General features: G+C 36.4%; 1 protein-coding gene across 5 annotated transcripts in view; it reads left to right on the top strand.

Moving 5' to 3' along the window:
• Nucleotides 1-249: 249 nt before the first annotated feature.
• LOC149787638 (farnesyl pyrophosphate synthase-like) overlaps nucleotides 250-18671 on the top strand; it is a 48852-nt gene continuing 30430 nt past the window's right edge. The window contains exon 1 of one of the 5 annotated variants that reach the window (XM_089973817.1): nucleotides 250-367. Coding sequence is in view for 2 of the 5 variants with exons in the window: in XM_089973815.1 (XP_089829941.1) it covers nucleotides 17272-17322 (51 nt within the window). In the remaining 3 variants the exon portion in view is untranslated. Of the gene's footprint in view, nucleotides 368-17210; nucleotides 17327-17373; nucleotides 17466-18671 lie in introns of those variants that run through there. The other 4 variants (XM_089973818.1, XM_089973815.1, XM_089973819.1 and 1 more) reach the window with 4 other exon arrangements.

The following is an 18671-nucleotide window of genomic DNA, read 5'->3' as shown; positions in this document are numbered from 1 at the left end:
ATATTAGGCAGGTGTATGTAACATTAAATTTGTGCATAAAAACCACAGGAGTCTGACGTTTTATCAGTAAAGTACAATGAAATCTCTGACAACACGAAATCACTTTATCGGTATTGAATTTAAATGTCCGATAAGGTGATTTCGTGTTGTCAGAGATTGTGTCGTACCCATTATTGATAAAACGTCAGATTCCTGTGATAAAAACTGTCACTTGCACTCTTACCGCACCGTTTAAGGGTGCTCCTATGAAGTATTGGAGTCAGCTACACTACACACGACGTTGTTGCTGTTGTTGACCTATAGATAGACGCAACAATCGAAAATCAAGAGTATTTTCGGTAAAGAACTTATAAAAAATTAGCATCAGGTAGGTTGTTTAAATTCTCTGAAAGCTGCATATAGCATATAAATTGGTTTTAGTCAAGCGTTAGCCGGCATGTGGTGAAACCTGTTTTCGAGTCGCGTCCGACGAGTTAAGATTCGTCTAAGTGGCTCGACTTCTTCTGTGTCCCAAGGGGCCAAGGCTAACAAAGACAGCACATTACCAACAATGTTGAAAATTGTTTTTGTTGTGCTTGATCTAGGTGTGTTTCTGTTATTTTTCATCTATCTATATAATCATGAAAATCCAGTAGCGTACTAACGGGATGCACCGCTCCGGTGGCCTAGTGGTTAGAGCGTCAGCCTCGGATCGGTAGGTTGTGGGTTCGATCCCCGGCCGAGTCATGCCCAAGACTTACAAAAATGGTACTAACAGCTGCCTCGCCTGGCGCTCAGCATGAAGAGGTTAGTGCTAGGACTGGTCGGCATGGTGTCGGGATAATGTGACTGGGTGGGACATCATGCTACATGTCTGCGGCATGATGCGCCAGTGCTAGACATCACTATAAACTACCACACTCGTAGCGATATGACTGAAAAATTGTTAAAGCTACGTTAAAAACCAAATCACTCACACAAACACAGACTAATGGTGGGTGAGGACGGGGCGTTTGCGCAGTTCAATAAATCAGTCTCCCAAATCTGATGGACGATATGTGGGTCTGATGTGACCTGTAGATCAAATGTGCAATTTTGCTGCATGCAAATCTTTCCGGAACAAACATGTGTACACTTAAGACGCATACTGGTATTTGGTTACAGCCATATCGAGCGCGAAATTAAAAAATAGCCACAGGACGGGTAGTTGTGCTACTCCAGGTGGATTTACAAGTCACCAAACATATGATATGCTCAGGAAATATAATGTACATGTCACCACAAGAACTCTACAGCTGATGGTAACTGTACAGCCACGAGAAATACTGGTAAGTGTATACAATTTACACCGATGTGTGGAGCCAGATTTGAATGCAGATAATTGCAGTATTTAATGAATAAGTGGTATCAGCCCCTCACCCGAAAATCAACATCATGAAGGGCTGATTTTATTTGCCTAAATTTGTTACTATTGAATCCTGACCTTTCAACAAATTACATAATGCACCAGTATAAAAAGAATTTGCAAATTCATTTCTGATGCCAGATACTATAGACTAGGGCTGTGGCTATTCACACGGCCATTGCGTGGCCAATTTTGAAAAGGCTGTTCATATGGCTGCCGTGTGGCCAATTTCGAAAAAACTATTCACATGGCTGCCATTTGGCCACCTTTGAAAAGACTATTTGCACAGCTGTCGTGTGGCCAATTTTGAAAAGACAATTCACATGGCCGCCGTGTGGGCACTGTGTACCTTATAAAATATACTTTACCTGAACATGGAAAACTATTCACATGGCCGATCATTGCATCATTTATTTAGGAAGCTGTCAGTATGTATGTCATGTACCTGAGCTTCCGGGGTTTTTTCCTTTTTTTTCTCATGTGATTTTAGGTAAAACTGGTACAATGTTGCACTCTGGTATGCTCAAGGCTAAAGTAATAATCAAATCGCCATCACCATTACCAGTACTGATGCATGGAGTATTTAGCAACCTGGGCGAACTTTCCACCTTGCGCCCCCACCCACCCTTTGGGATAACACTTAGTACAAACTGTTCATTAATTTTAATACTTGTCTGGATTGACAACTTTTTTACATCATTATTTAGTCTACACATTGACTTCATTGTGCTCCCTCCCCCCATTTTGGTACCTTATGTGGCCTAGTTCACCTATTGGATTAAATCTACCCTGACCCTTACATCATCTTACATACATGGCCTTTAATTAATAACACATCAGGAACTAACTACTTAATTTTTCCATTGGGGGTGGATGCATGGAATTTTCTTTTTAACTACAATATTTTTTTAACAAATATAATGGGTAACCAATATAATCAATATAATGATTTCCTTTTTTTTATTAAGGCAAAAAGTTTCTTTCAAGCTGTGGGGGTGGGGTATGCAGATTTTTTTAAAAACTGTAAAATCAGTACAATGGAGGTGGGATCGAAAATGAAGTGGTCGGTCTGTAAGTTGAGTTATTGGCTTTGGTAGAGAAAGTAGCAGTAACACCGTAAATCATATGACACAAACATAATTTTTTGCAACAAATCCAGATACAATTTTTCTTTCAAACTTGTCTCATGAAGCAACATGAGACCCTTCTTTAATGTGTAACATGAGGTGGAAATGGATGGGATTTCCCTCTAGAATATATTTTTCAGATTTGTAGTTGGAAATAATACTTTATTGGAACAGATATTATTTTTACATCTGAAGAAAGTCAAAGGCCAGAATGTTTCCACAATCATACCAGATTAATATTTGAGTATGTTTATATGTGAAACTTTATATGTATGTGAGAAAGGCAGAATATCCATACATCAGCACAGTCTGTGCTTGTGGTTTGGTTTAAATGCTATTTCTCATCACATTAAAGACTGTACATGGCAGCCAATAGAACCTGAAAGAATACCCAGGAACAATCACTGACCCATACAAAGCAAATGACAAAGAGCTAGCACATTCTCACATTGACCAGGGTTGAAATGTGGCCTCTTTTGCCTGGACATGTCCTCCATTATTATAACACATTAATACAAGTTGAGTCTGTAGATACTCTCTGAAGTGTTCTCTTTTTTTATAAGTTCAGATATAGTAAACCTTGCATTGACAGAGCCAGACAGAAAGAGATAAAATGTCAAAGATTCAATATTTGATTCTGTTTTGCAAGGTTTTCAGTTTACTGAGGTTCTTGCAGATGTGGCAAAAGTCCTTTTCTAGGCAATTATGTGATTAGAGAGAGAGAGAGAGAGGATATGCATTTATGAGAGCATCTGTTTGTGTGTAAGAGTGCACAAAATTAAGAAAGTTATTCTTTTTTTAAAGATATGTAATTAATGAAGAATTATCTTATCAATATACATTCCTTCCAAAGATTACCGGTATATCACATAAATACAGTTGTTCCATGCAGATATACAGTCAACAAGCATCTATTATGAATAATATATGGAAATCAGAATATTGAGATGCTGTCTTTTCACCAGTATCCATCATTCACTCACCATAGGTCTGCTATCATCTGTTTCAAACAATAAAAACTGAATCCTGGACATTGTTTTGCGTTCCTGATGTAAATCATTAAAGTCAGAAGGAACAAAGTCTGATGCAGTCATATCATCACAATGCTGGTAATCATTCCCATGACTTAGTAATGTAATTTATACCATCACAATGCTGGTAATCATTCCCATGACTTAGTAATGTAATTTATACCATCACAATGCTGGTAATCATTCCCATGACTTAGCAATGTAATTTATACCATCACAATGCTGGTAATCATTCCCATGACTTGGCAATGTAATTTATACCATCACAATGCTGGTAATCATTCCCATGACTTGGCAATGTAATTTATACCATCACAATGCTGGTAATCATTCCCATGACTTAGTAATGTAATTTATACCATCACAATGCTGGTAATCATTCCCATGACTTAGCAATGTAATTTATACCATCACAATGCTGGTAATCATTCCCATGACTTGGCAATGTAATTTATACCATCACAATGCTGGTAATCATTCCCATGACTTGGCAATGTAATTTATACCATCACAATGCTGGTAATCATTCCCATGACTTGGCAATGTAATTTATACCATCACAATGCTGGTAATCATTCCCATGACTTAGCAATGTAATTTATACCATCACAATGCTGGTAATCATTCCCATGACTTAGCAATGTAATTTATACCATCACAATGCTGGTAATCATTCCCATGACTTAGCAATGTAATTTATACCATCACAATGCTGGTAATCATTCCCATGACTTAGCAATGTAATTTATACCATCACAATGCTGGTAATCATTCCCATGACTTAGCAATGTAATTTATACCATCACAATGCTGGTAATCATTCCCATGACTTAGCAATGTAATTTATACCATCAAAATGCTGGTAATCATTCCCATGACTTAGCAATGTAATTTATACCATCAAAATGCTGGTAATCATTCCCATGACTTAGCAATGTAATTTATACCATCACAATGCTGGTAATCATTCCCATGACTTAGCAATGTAATTTATACCATCACAATGCTGGTAATCATTCCCATGACTTAGCAATGTAATTTATACCATCACAATGCTGGTAATTATTCCCATGACTTAGCAATGTAATTTATACCATCACAATGCTGGTAATCATTCCCATGACTTGGCAATGTAATTTCTGTTATGACCGAATCTTGATGTGTAAAAGCACACATCTAGTTCGCTCTATGGAGGAGTTAAAAATGACTAAAAATAGTACTGTCTTTTTAATTCCTCCATAGTACAAATTTAATGTTTGCTTTTACACATCAAGATTCAGTCATAACAGAAATTACATTGCTAAATCATGGGAATGATTACCAGCATTGTGATGATACGACTGCATCAGACTTTTATTCACAGTAAATTGCTATGGCCTATAAAAAGGATAGCCACCCTTCACTGAGTGTTTTATCCATGAACATTTCCTTTGGAATTGACAGACCTGTCTGATGGTACCACTCCTTGCAACTGGAGCATTCAGTCATCCTCTCCATATGGTTGTCAGGAAGTCTGCAAATGCAGTAAAGATTTACTTTTGATATTCTATATGTCTCTTTATTTGATTTTACCATGATCTCTTTGTGTGGAAATTCTGCAGTATGACTTTTGTGTAAGCAATCTTCCAAATGTATCTGCATGACATCTTGGTTATACTTCAGGTTAGTTGGATCTTTTCTTTTGCAAAGTGATGCTGTCATAGCTATTGCAAACAGGTCACAGTCAACCCCTCCCATTTGCCTCTGACATTTTCTAATCCTTAATGTTATGTGCTTTTTTTGTGTCATTGTAATTTCTGTTATTTGCATCTTGACATTGAAATATGATGAGTGGAATATGCCAGTGAGTCATATACATCTATTTCATAATTACTACCGATTTCATTTGATACTGTCAACCAGTGCAAATTTCCACCATGCACTATTTACACAAACTTCCCTTTGCAGATGTCAAACTGAAGTTTGATTCCTAGTAAGGGATCCTGAAATCCCTGGATATCAGGATGCTGTTTCTTTAAAAGCCTTATAGCTGCATTTATGTAGGTATCCATTGACATTCTACCATCTCTTAGTACTGCAAGCTCCTCTGGTTTTAAGGTGATGGACTGTTTTGCACTGAAGATCATTTTCTTTTCTCGTGTCCTTTCTCTTTTGCTTGCTTGGAACATATTCTCTTTATTTTCAGCATTCTTTTGTTTCTGTTTCTTAATTTTAAATCTTCCACATACTGATAGAGATGATGGCAATCTTATGTTTGTTACATGCTGGAGTACATCTGAGAAGGTTCCCATTCTTATCAAACCAGTTTTTAAGTTTCATTATTAGGCAGACTGCTTGGACACTCTTTAGTACTATCTTCTGATGGCTTATGTTCCTCAGTTTTTGCTTCCGTAGTTATGGCATTGTTTTCCTGATCATTTGGCTTGTTGGATAGGTGTGTGAAGCTTCTTCATCTCTTCTTGCCAAACAAAGGCAAAGAAGATGGGTTTTCTTCTGAGTCTGAACCTAGTTCATTGTCAGTTTCACTGACACATACCTTGTTTGAATCTCTTCGTCTTCTTGGCATTTTTCTGTTGTGCATTTGATTTGTGTGTTCGGCTCCACATTCCACATTGTTGTTTGTTTTCTTGGAAGAGTTTTGAGCAATGCCATCCTGAGTACCGTATTTACTGTATATGTTGGGACACCATATTTGTTGGGACACCATAAATTAATTTTAAAAGTAATTTTTGTGTGCACTGTATGTTCTGAAACACATCGTTTTTTTCGAGTCGTAAGTTGTGGGACACCTTTTAAATCATTCAAAAATTACATGTCAGAAATTGCACTCCAGCTGAAATTTTATTTAAAAAAATATAAAACTGTACTTGAGATAAAACTCTTTAATCCACTGCAGCAGCATCTCATCAACACAACTCTTCTCCTGCACACGTACGATCTATTCTTTTGGTACATGAATATTTTTTTAGCTTTCTCATACCATGAAAAATTGTTAGAGGCAACACACCACCTGAAGCAGAAACTGCAAGGACAAAAGTCAGATTTTTTCAAATCTGTACTAGTCTTGCTAATTCTCACACTTTTGACACCCATCTTATCGTCAGTCCATCCAGGAATGAGATCAAAGTACACAAGTTTCATCCATGTTAATGATCATAATGTCAGCGAAATGATCTGTTTCTCTTCTGGCCTTCATGAATTCATCACGTGATTTTATTTTCTCCAAATCTTCTGGATGATGTTGGGTCATCTATGTTCGCGCACGAGGCACGATATTGTGTAAGTTTAAAAACTGTTCCATTGTTTCACTTAATTTTCAAAATTTTCATGAATAGTGGTGAAAAGGAACCAAAGTTAGCTTCCATATCTCAGCCGTCTTTGTATATTCAAAGCTAAAACAAAAAAAATCAGCACACTTAAAAGAATCCATAGTCGGCTTCCGAGGTCAGGTTGCTTTGCATTAAAACTAACCTTTGTCTTTGATGTCCTGTCGGTAAGTTCAAAGAAGTTTACTGCTGGCTGCCAGTTGTGTTTATTTACCACCAGGGATTCTATGTGCTTGGCATATGTAGTAATAATTAATACAAAGGTGCACTGATGTCTTCGGGTAAATAGTAATGATACATTTTTAACCCGCGCTGGCGAAAAGATTGTCACTTGCACTCAAGTGAATGTGTTTTCAAATAATGATTTTTATTTGCGAGATACTGTCATACAGTAGACCTGGATATAAATTAATCTTGGCTATTTTGCACCTAATACCGTGCCATGCATGAATGGCACTTGTCTTCAATATATCGGCTGATTATTTCCCTCTCGTTTGCATAATCATTTGCTTCTCTTCTGGCCTTCACGAATTCATCACATGATTTTATTTTCTCCAAATATTGCTGGCTCATAGACATCTGTGCACAAAGCACTATATTGTGTCACTTTAAAATTTGTTCCACTGTTTCAATTTATTATCAAAATTCCCTCGAATACAGTTGAAAATGAACCCCAGTTTACTTCCATATCTTGGCCATCTTTTTATATTCAAAAAAAAAAATCAGCTCACTTCACAGAATCCATAGTCAGCTTCTGATTCAGCTTGCTTTTTCAATAAAATAGCCTTTATGTTGATATCCTTTACAAAACAAAAGTAACCAAAGTTGGCTTCTGAGATCTGCTTGCTTTGTAATAAAAATAACCTTTTGTCTTTGATGTCCTGTTGGTAGATTCAAAGGAGGAGTTAACCACTTGCTGCCAGTTATGTTTATTTACCACCAGGGCTTCTGTGTGCTTGGCATATGTAGTTACAATTAATACAAAGGAGCATTGATGTCTGCGGGTAAATAGTAAGGATAATTTTGTAACCCGAGCTGGTGAAAAGATCATCACTTGCACTCAAGTGAATGTATTTCAAATGACGATTTTTATTTGCGACGTACTGTCATCCACTGGACCTGGATATAATTCAATCTTGATTATTTTCCACCTAACACCGTGTCATGTGTGTATGGCGTCTTCAAGATATTGGTTGAATATTTCCCTCTTGTTTGCGATTTTGTTGGTTCCAGTTTTCAGTCGGAAACATGTTCAAACTTTTGAGCACAACCACACACAGTTGTTTCTCCATGTTCATGTCAATGAACAACGTGGTGCGTGGTATCGGACATAATTGATACACGCTACAGTGTGGAAGCCTACACCACTTATACGGATTTCGTGGAAATATTTTATTCTTTAATGCTCATGTTGAAAAAAGGAATAAACGATAACAACACAAGGTTAGTTTCTTTCTTTTTATTATCATTTAAGCGTTTTATTTATCTATTTTATTGCAACGTGCCGGGGGGGAGTACAAATATAATACAAATTTATTTCGTTTCTTAAGTCTTGGGACATATGACCAAAGTGAAAAAAAATGTTTCACCATAAGTTCTGGGACAGGATAAAAAATAATTATTTTATCGTGTCCCAATATATGCGGTAAATACGGTATAACTGTTTTTATCAGGTGAGTGGTGAAGCTGGGTTTTATCAGGTTTATGCCCTAATTGGTCATCTTAGTTATGTTTACCAGCACCACCTTCTGACCTTCAATGCATCATATTTGTCTGTGAATTCTTTCGATCCAAGGCTTGAAAGTAAGTCAGCAAGTGACTTGCACACAACCATCACATCTCTGTATTCTTCTTCCTTTGACGTTGGAACGTTTTGTTTCTCTGGATTGGATAGCACCCAGCTCTCCACCTGATCAAGTTTCCGTTTAAATATGACTTCATCACCATAGCCTAAACACCATCATGGAAATATATCAGTGTCTAAAAAGAAAATCTCATTTTTGTTCTTCATTTTTGCTGCAAAGATGTGTCAAGATGGCAGTCCCATTGTTGTTTTAAGCATGCAACAGTTCTCAGGATTGCATGCATATTTTTCTGTTTTAGATCTTGCTGCTTTCAACTCGTGCACAATGATATTGGCTATGTAGAGAGTCAGTTTCTTCATAACAATGTTGACAACTTCATCATCATCATTCAGTCTGTATGGAACTGTCATCTGCTGAACAAAAGATTGATGTCGTACAGCATTATTAGATGCTTTGCATACCAAAAGTAAACCCTGAATAGCTTCTGGAACAGATAAATTCCTGTGAAGAACATCTTTTATCTTATGATTTATTGATTCCATTTTGTCATTAGTTGTGTTCCCAAGGTTTATATGCATGTTGATCTAGTATGCACACCACATAGGATCACTATCTTACCAGTTCTTGTAGTCAACAGACTGTTGTAGTGCTACCTTGAGCAGCTGGCCAAAGCTGTTGTCATATGCTGTCTTGGACCTCGTATACACCATTACACCATCTGCCATACAAGCTATTGTACTTTGCACCTCTTGATTCACTGCACATTTCTTTATTTCTCTTGCAGATGCCTGCATTATGTAAAATTTGCACAAATGGATGGAAACGTCTGGCATGATGTTCTGCATGGCAGCTATTTCATTCTGGTCTTTGTCGACGACTACAGTTTTTACTTTCTTCAAATTGTATATTTGTCCAAATTCACCTATCAGATTTTCGAATCTCTCCCTTTTTTCATTGGCAACTAAACTGAACCCACTATGTGCCTCTGACCATATCCATCTTTGGCTATTAATAGATATAAGGCATTCTCAATTTAGTGACTCTGTACATTCCATCCACCATCAAGACCTCTGGGAACATTTCATATGTTCTCATTTCCTCCATCACAACCAAAATGCATTCCAAATTTCCAGTCTCTTCTGTCTGGACTCATATGACTGTATCGGGATCTTCATCACCTAAAAACAAAAATTGCAAACACAAATGTAGGGGTATTCTGGCATCTAGAAGCAAAGTACAGTGCTAATACAATACAGGGTTGAAGAGATTGGACATTTCCTATGGAATAGATTTCTTCACCTGTTGGACATTTCCTTTGGAATAGATTTCTTCACCTGTTGGACATTTCCTATGGAATAGATTTCTTCACCTGTTTGGCATAAAAACAATACATGCTTCCATTTAAGAGTTTGAGAATTTTTTCAGCCTAGAAAAGGCAGATGGCAGGGGTCATACAAATTAAAACGAAGTGATACGGTTTACATTTTTTAGGTGACCCAGTCCTCCACTTCACCTGGCAGTGTGACCCCGGGGTGTTTCGCAGCATTATTTTGGGCCTTGTGATGCAAAACTGGTGGCTGCCCAGTCTGCACCTAATAGCATAGTGTAGCACCACAAGTCATTATGCTATTTTGTCAGTGGGAATTTAGTACAGGATATCAGAGTAAAATTAAATATTTTGTTGTCAACTATAGTACATGGACTGAAGTTTATGAAATGTGTAAAGAAACAAAAAAAATATTCTATTTATAAAATTGGCTTGAAAAGGAAAGTATCAGGGCATAAAAACAGGCAACAACAAAAAAGAGCATTCTTGTGTGTTACCATGCCAACCAGAATCATGGAGGAAGGACACTTTTATAGTGAAGTTTGGCAAGCACGAGTGAACAGTAGAATACATTTTGGCTAAGTCTTTCCAACTCTGCAAGCAATCTCTCTTCATCAGTTTGTGTTCCAAATTCCTCCTCCTTCATTTTCTGTCTCATGTTGTGCAGATCCTTCACAGTGATGAAAGAGGATCCCTGAAGACAAAAATATTGTAATAACTGCAAATGTGTCTGCTCTATAATAATAATCCAGCTTGTCTCAGCTGACTTTATGTTAAAATTGTACACACAGAAACTCAGAAATGATGATAAAATAAATGTTTAATCTTTTGTTTGCAATCACCATTTATCTCCTAATTTAGAATAAAATATGTAAAATGTATTTCTTCAAAGCAGCAAATGTGGTGACAGACAGGGGGTTGGGAGTGGGGTTATAAAAGCATGGAACTAAACATGACTGTGATTACCTGTTAGGTATGGCTGTATTTTGTAATTGAGATTGTCTAAAATAAACTTAATGGTTTACCTAATTCAGATAGTCTCACTAGGATTTAAAACTAGGAGTCCAGGACTCCCATTTTGGTTACAATAGGAGTACCACCAGCAAAAGTTGCAGTCCATTCCCTAAAAACTATGAAAATTACAAGAACCGTTGCTTGCCTTTGGAGTTTAATTTCTACATTCTTTATAACACCCACATAGCTCTTGTTTGTTCTTCAGAGTGAGACTGAATTTTGTCAATCCAAGTAAGGACTTATTCCAGACACTAAGCTAGGCATCATATACTTTCTTACACTTAGCTACTATCCCATCCGAACTCTCAGTTCTAAGAACTTTAGCAGTCTTCTGAATCTCGTAACAATCATCGTCAGTTTGCTGTTTAAACCCAAAACACTTAGCCAAATTTGCGAATGGCATTTTGTCTAAGTCTCAACATGTCTTGATTCCGAGGTTATGTGCACTGCTTATTCTGCTACATTCAGAAAGGAACACACTACTGAAAACTAAAGTTGTTTATTTGATGTACTTTTATAAATGACCACATGTACATATCTATGTCTTTCTGCCTCTGAATTGAATCACTGTAAATATTGGAACATTTTTCCACCCAGCTGCTAGTCAAAGTCTTTGAACTTGCCGCCCAGCTATTGCATCATGTTCTTTTTGATGTACTCTTATGATGGCAACATGTACATCAAATGGTCTTTCAGCCACTGAATTCTGTGATTGTAAATATCAGCACAGCTAACTGATCAACACATTTTCCCACAAAGCAGGTGGCTGAAGCAGGACTGGCAAGTGTTTGATTGTTGCCGTACATTTATTGCATATGGAGTACTCCCGCCTAAGTGATCAAGCGTTTCTGAGACCTCTGCAATTAGAACATTTGTTTTGTAAGCAACATAATACAAGACAAATATTTTCCTGTGAGAGTAGGTTAAAAATTATGATCAATTTCTTGATATGAGTCAATGACATTGGATGGACCTATTCTGCTTAATGTGTACCTTGTTTTTTATAATAATTTTATTAACAGATTTTATCTTGATGACAATTTAGAATTTTCTACAAATGAACATTTGACCCTAATCCTGCGTCTACTATTCTCTTACCTGTTTATATACTCTTGTTTACTTGAAAAAATTAATTCTTGCTATAACATCTGCAGCAGAATTGTTTGTATTGTTATGTTCAGGTTTTAATCTGGATGTATTTAATTATTTAAAATATTCACTGGAATTACAATGTGCTCCACAATACTTTTGCACACAAGCATTAATGTTGAACTATAGTGAATTCAGACAATGACATCATGGATTATATTATTGCGATATATATTGAAAAATAGTTGGGACATCACCCTGCACTTCAGGTCACTTTCACTTTAGCACATTCACTTGAACAGGCACATCAACACCTTCAATGCTGGATCTTGTCTGGAATACCACTGAACCTTTGGGGATTTAATTCACAATATTGTACATTCTTTTTAAATTTTCACTTTGTGTTAACTTATTGGGAAATAAAATATTTGTTGAATTTTACAAAAACTTGTTGGTTTTTGCTTTTTTCTGTTACTTAGTTTAAGGTCATATAGAGTTGTAGCAGTCTAAAGAATCATATTTTGGACAATTTAATAACTCACACGGTTAAGTTATTTTGTCATAAAAAGTAATCTTAATCTTTTCAATGGTGTTCAATAGCCTTATAGTGCTGGTATGCCATAAAACTACAATCAATCAATCAATCATAAAAGTATATACCTGGCAATGAATATGGTCTTGTAACAATTTAACTTTGACTTTCATCTTAAGCATGGTTTTCACCATTTCCTTTGCATTTCTGTCTAATAGCCACTGCTCAGGATACTGTATAAACAAATCTGGATCCAATGGATGCTTATGTACATTACTCAACTTGCGAATTAAAAGTTTACCAATGTCTGTATCGGCTGTTAGACAGACTTCTGCAGGGCAGCCACTCTTGAATGATCTGCAAATACATAAAATTAATTAGTACCAAGTCTTAATAGGATGGATAGGTCATATAAAGATGATTTTTTTTTTCTTCAACAAATCGGAGCAAGAGTATTCATTCAAAATTATTTTGTAGGCTTGGTATGCAAACCAAATGTATTGTTTTTATTTATACATTAACATTAAAGTGTATGGGAAAAGAAATAGAGGTCCCATACCTAACCAACCATAGTTTATGAGGTCTAATCCAAACCTATTAATAGGTTGATCATGTAAAAACGGATAAAAGGACTACATCATGAGGCAAATCATATTATGTAGAAAAATGTTGAAAATCACATTTGGGAAAAATGCTTTCCCACCAGTAATTTATGGTTGTCCAGGTCTCCTGACCAATTGATTTGTGTACCTGGTTGAATTTGGTGCATGGGGTGAGGTGGGGCCAGTAGCGGCCCTAGAGAGGGGTGGGGTGGGGGCAGAGGAGTAAATTTCTAACTCCGCCTCTTAGAAATGCCTCATGATATCTATTTTTGCTTTCTGCCTTGTCCACCATGTTTGCAGCGAAACCTTATGTAGTGATAGACAAATTTGATATTGTAAGGCTTAGCTGAGATGCCATCAGTGCCTTATTCGCTGCTTTGACAGACTTAGTGTCAGCTTTAACCCACTGAATTCTGTTTTTCTTCCCATGTTTTTCCAACATAGCGAACAAATCGATGTAATTATTGCAGTTGTCTCCTTCTCTCAGGTCTTCCATCTCAGCTGCTGAAACAAGAGTGCAATCTGATTTGAATCAGGATATTTCAGACTCGTCCCTAATTCCATGTCTTCCATCTCAGCTGCTGAAACAAGCACACAATTCGATTTGAATCAGAATATTTCGGACTCATCCCTGATGCACTTATTGCCGCCCGGATAATCTTTTCTGTTGTGGCTGTACAGCGGCCATGCAAATAGTCTTTTCAACAGTAGCCACACAGCAGCTGTGTGAATAGACACTTCCATAGACTAATACAAGTCACATGGGTATTTACTCATTATAAATTAAATATAAATTGTTCTTTTAAAATTTAGCACTGATTTTCTTGAACCAATCCTGATTATAGAATGCCTTAACTGTCAGCAAGAAACTGCCAGATGAAAATCATCAATTGCTATGGACTTTAAGTAACAGTAGTGGCTATGTATTAAACTTGGGTCAGATCAAGATTGCATCAATTTGAATCATTACAATTGAGGGTTGTACGAATTTGTTTATCAATATGCATAGCTTTCATTGTGACATCACATCACACAACATTCAATCCGGATTGTACTGGATCTCACCTTTAGGTTCATTTCATCCAAAAATGTCTACATACTTTAACATTGACTTTGCCATATGTACCTCTTAGGCATTTATATAATCACCTTCCAAAGGAATATGGATGTATACGAATCCAAATGAAGTGAATACTTGATACTTAAAGGTATGTAGAATCAAATTCTAAAAAATGACACCCATTACTAAAATATTCTCTATTGAATGCCTATGTGACCCATGTGACTTGTACTTTAGAAACACCAAAGTGCACAAAAAAAATAATGAAATACACACCGAAATACACAATTATATACATCTTTCAGTGTATATATTGGTGTGCACCCTTATATTATGATTTGTAATTGATTTAATAATAATAATAACAAGCAAGGCAAATTTTGTGAGTATTTGTAGCTGAACTGTTTACTAGTTTTTACCAATTTGTGGCACAATCCATATAATGACATCACTCGGTTATACTTAATTTTACTAAATTGGACAGGTATGATAAATCACAAATTTGTTAGAACTTAAAATATAAGAGAGATTATGAAGGCAAAGCTTTTGAATGACCAAGTGGATGAATTGAATCCTAATGCTGATAGAATTGACCAACAGTAGGCTGTTGTGAGTAAACTCAATAATGCAAATGGCCAGTTGAAATACCAACTAATGTCCATGTTCAAGAAAGCACTCCTTGCTTTTTACATTCAGTTGCAGGTTGTGAGAGGGATCTCATTTGTTACCTCTCAAAAGCCAGATCATCCATGTCTGTTGATACCTTGGAAGCAATCCTGGTGATGAAAGTTAAGGGAGGTGAATGTTTCAGAATGGAGTTTGACCAGAGTTTTTCAGAATGGGATCAATATAAAAATGTTGGACTCTATATTTTAAGGATTGTACATGTTTGCCTTTTACTGAATTTTAACATATTCATTTTGTAACTTTAGCATTTAAGTTTTTATCATTTGTGTTGATTTAAAAGGCTTTATCATCCTTTTTCTGCTGTACTTGGTATTTACATTTTTAGAGCTTAACTTGAATCGGCACCTTATAGCAAGTATTGTGTTGTTCCATTAAACCCTACAGCTACTACAAATACTTCTGATACTGTGTGTAATCATATTATGTTATAGTCTCAGGTTTAACAGCCTTTAGCCATTTAGATAAAGTGGAATGTGTTACTTAGAGTAAGTGCAGATGTTTCTTTGTTGTATGTTGTATGTGTAGTTGATGAGATGTTTGAGATGAAGTCAGCAGTATAGGCTTTGAACAGGTTATGGTATAATTCTAGGCCAATAATTCAGCCTCTCACCTGTGATTATATTGATTGGCAGTTTAGGGGCTGATATTACCTATTCATTATAACATGCAAAAATCTGCAGCCAGTTTTGGCTGCACACATCGGTCTACATTTTATACATTTACTGTTATTTCATATGACTGGAGCTACCATCGACTGAAGGGTTCTTTTGGTGGCATGTACATTATATTTCTAGAGGAAATCCAATGTTTGGTGACTTGTAAATCCATGTGGAATAGCAAAGTCCCTGTCCCGTGGCCATTTTGAATTTTGCGCTAGATATGACTGTTACCAGTTACCGGTATGTGTCTAAAGTGTATGCAGGTTTGTTCTGGAAAGATCTGCATGCAGCAAAATTGAACATTTTAATGAACAGGTGACATTAGACCCACATATTGTCCATCAGTATCAGCACAGATTTGGGGGATTGATTTATTGGACTAGTATAATTCCTGCATCCAGAGGCTGCATATGACTAGTTGGTGGTGGATTTTAACATGCATCAGTCACTTGTTTATGATGTGGGTGGGTGTATTTTCCATCAAAAGCAGACTCTAACTCCTTTGTCTCTTCATTCCTGTGTCCTTGATTCCTTAATCCACTGAGAGAAAGTTGCTGCTTACATCCAGGCTTTCAGGATGTGATATTAGTCCACATTCAGTTTGTGGCAAGTTACAGAAACACCTCAGATTGGTTGATTTTTTAATAAACTTTTGGGCTGAACTTCACAGATCCATTTACACTAACACAAAGCCACCTGTGATCTCATCCTTTATTCTTTTTGTTCCATTTGTGTTTTTATTTGTTGATAGGGATCAATTATGCAAGCTATTCAAGAAAAGTCCTGTCACATCCATATTGAATACATCTTAGCCACTTGTTATGTCAATAGTTATCACTTGCAAGCTTTTGGTCAATTTTGCGCTATTCCCCAGAAATAACCTGCCATGATATGCTGTATCTGGCATTAAATCTCCACTTCCAGCCCATGGAATCTAAAGAGTTAGTCACATTAAGCTTGGAACCAAAGGACTTAGATTCTTTCTTAAAATTTTGTATGTTACAAGAATGATCAGTGCTCTGGCAATTGAGAACCACAGAAACAACATATCGGTCTGTTAGTAATTTTAATGGGTTCTTTTTGTCGTTTTTTTTCGGGGGGGGGGCATAGTCAAAACCTGTTAACATGTGCAAGAATATCATCCACAATGCACCTCTTGATGGGATAATCACACACAGCAACAAAATGGTTTGCAAGTTATTATTAACTAGCTTTAGTATGTAACTTGTAGTAATGTACGATTTCATGCTTTATCACTAGATCTAACAAAGTTCTCTTGAGCTGTTTAACTCCCTATCATGCTGTAACTTTAAACAAAGATGATAAATCTGCCTCACAATTAGGAGATAATTATTTTTCCCAAGCTTACATTATTTTGTATTAATTGTTTTTTTTTGTATTAATTGCACTCATTGTCATCTTTGTTGTTTACATTAAAGTTATACTGGCTATTATCATGAATGGTGTTAAGGGCAGTCAGCCAAGATACTGACTGACATTAAGGTCATGCAAACACTGTGATACAGTTTATGTTCCTTTATTTTCTCGAGTTAAATTGAAATCAGATTGAGATAGTGTAATACTAATCTCCTTTATTGGAGTCGGCATACATTGATCAGACATGGCAGATGGTGGATAGTGAGGGTGGCAGATTAAAGGTGGAATCAAAGAGCAGATCAGTTGGTACATTTAAATTTATCTGTGGTAACTGAGGTTGATAAGCGACATGGGGGCAAGAAATTGGGGGAACACTGTATATGCATGATCTGAAGACTTATGGTGTACTATTCATGATAGCATGTGGATAGAGCTTTGCTACAGGGTAATAATCCTTGTCTCACCTACTGTATTAAATTGTAAGGAATAAAAGCTCTCGGTACAGATATCACTATCTGTCAAAGGTTTTTGGCACTGATATCGCTGTCTGTCAAGGGCTTTCAGTACAGATATCACTATCTGTCAAATTGTTTTCATTTCAAATGTAACTATCTATCAAAGGCTTTCAGTGCAGATATCACTATCTGCCAAAGGCTTTTGGTAACAATATCGCTGTCTGTCAAAAGTTTTCAATACAGATATCACTATCTGTTAGAGGCTTTCAGTACAAATATCACTATCTGTTAAAGGCTTTCAGTACAGATATCCCTATCTGTCAAAAACTTTCAGTACATATTTTGATATCTGTCAATGGTTTTTGGTACTGATGTCACTATCTGTCAAAGGCTTTCAGTACAGATATCGCTATCTGTTAAAGGCTTTCAATACAGATATCACTATCTGTCAAAGGCAGCAGCGTCATTGGCAGTGTATCAGGTTTGTTAAGGTTCTTTGTGATCTTGTACATCAGACTGCATTTTGAAGTAATGTTTGATACGGGTTCTTCTGACCCCATAATGTACCATATCAGGTCAGTACAGCTTTCTGATATTATAAATGTGGTAGTTAGGATCCATATTTACTGACTGCAGTATGAACCAAACCAGTTTTGTGAGAATGATAGAAAAGTTGTTTTATTTCATGTATGTGTCAGGGTGAAACGGTGGGGGGGGGGGAGCAATTTATTAACAAAAATGCCAGTGAAACATATAGTTGTCACTAGTTACATTGTAGTTGGAGTCAATAACTGCTGATCAGGTTGTATCTGGAATAGATTCATGTTTTCTTTCAACCAATATTGTCACACATTTAAAAGACCAAATCAAGTAGAATGTTTTTATTTTGGTCATGGGGTCCATAGCAATACTGCATTGTATCCAGAATCATGTTATAATGCATGGTGTTATAATGAGGTAGAGCTGTAAATTTGACCAGTAACTTGACAGTATTCTTATTTATGGTGTAAATTTGCTTATAACTGCAAACATTGTAGATCCTGATCTTCATCAAATAATATTCTGTCATATCAGGGTCTGTATTGCTTGTTCTGCTGATTACTTCTAATAAACTTCATAACCCAGATCTGCCAGCACATGATTGCAGATCACTGTCTCTGCAGTTTATGTTTTGATCTGATATTTTACAAATATCT

The sequence above is a fragment of the Sinohyriopsis cumingii genome, chromosome 11, assembly GCF_028554795.1.
Source record: "Sinohyriopsis cumingii isolate HCF-2022 chromosome 11, ASM2855479v2, whole genome shotgun sequence".
Lineage (NCBI taxonomy): Eukaryota > Metazoa > Mollusca > Bivalvia > Unionida > Unionidae > Sinohyriopsis > Sinohyriopsis cumingii.
This window is presented reverse-complemented; position numbering and strand designations above follow the sequence as displayed.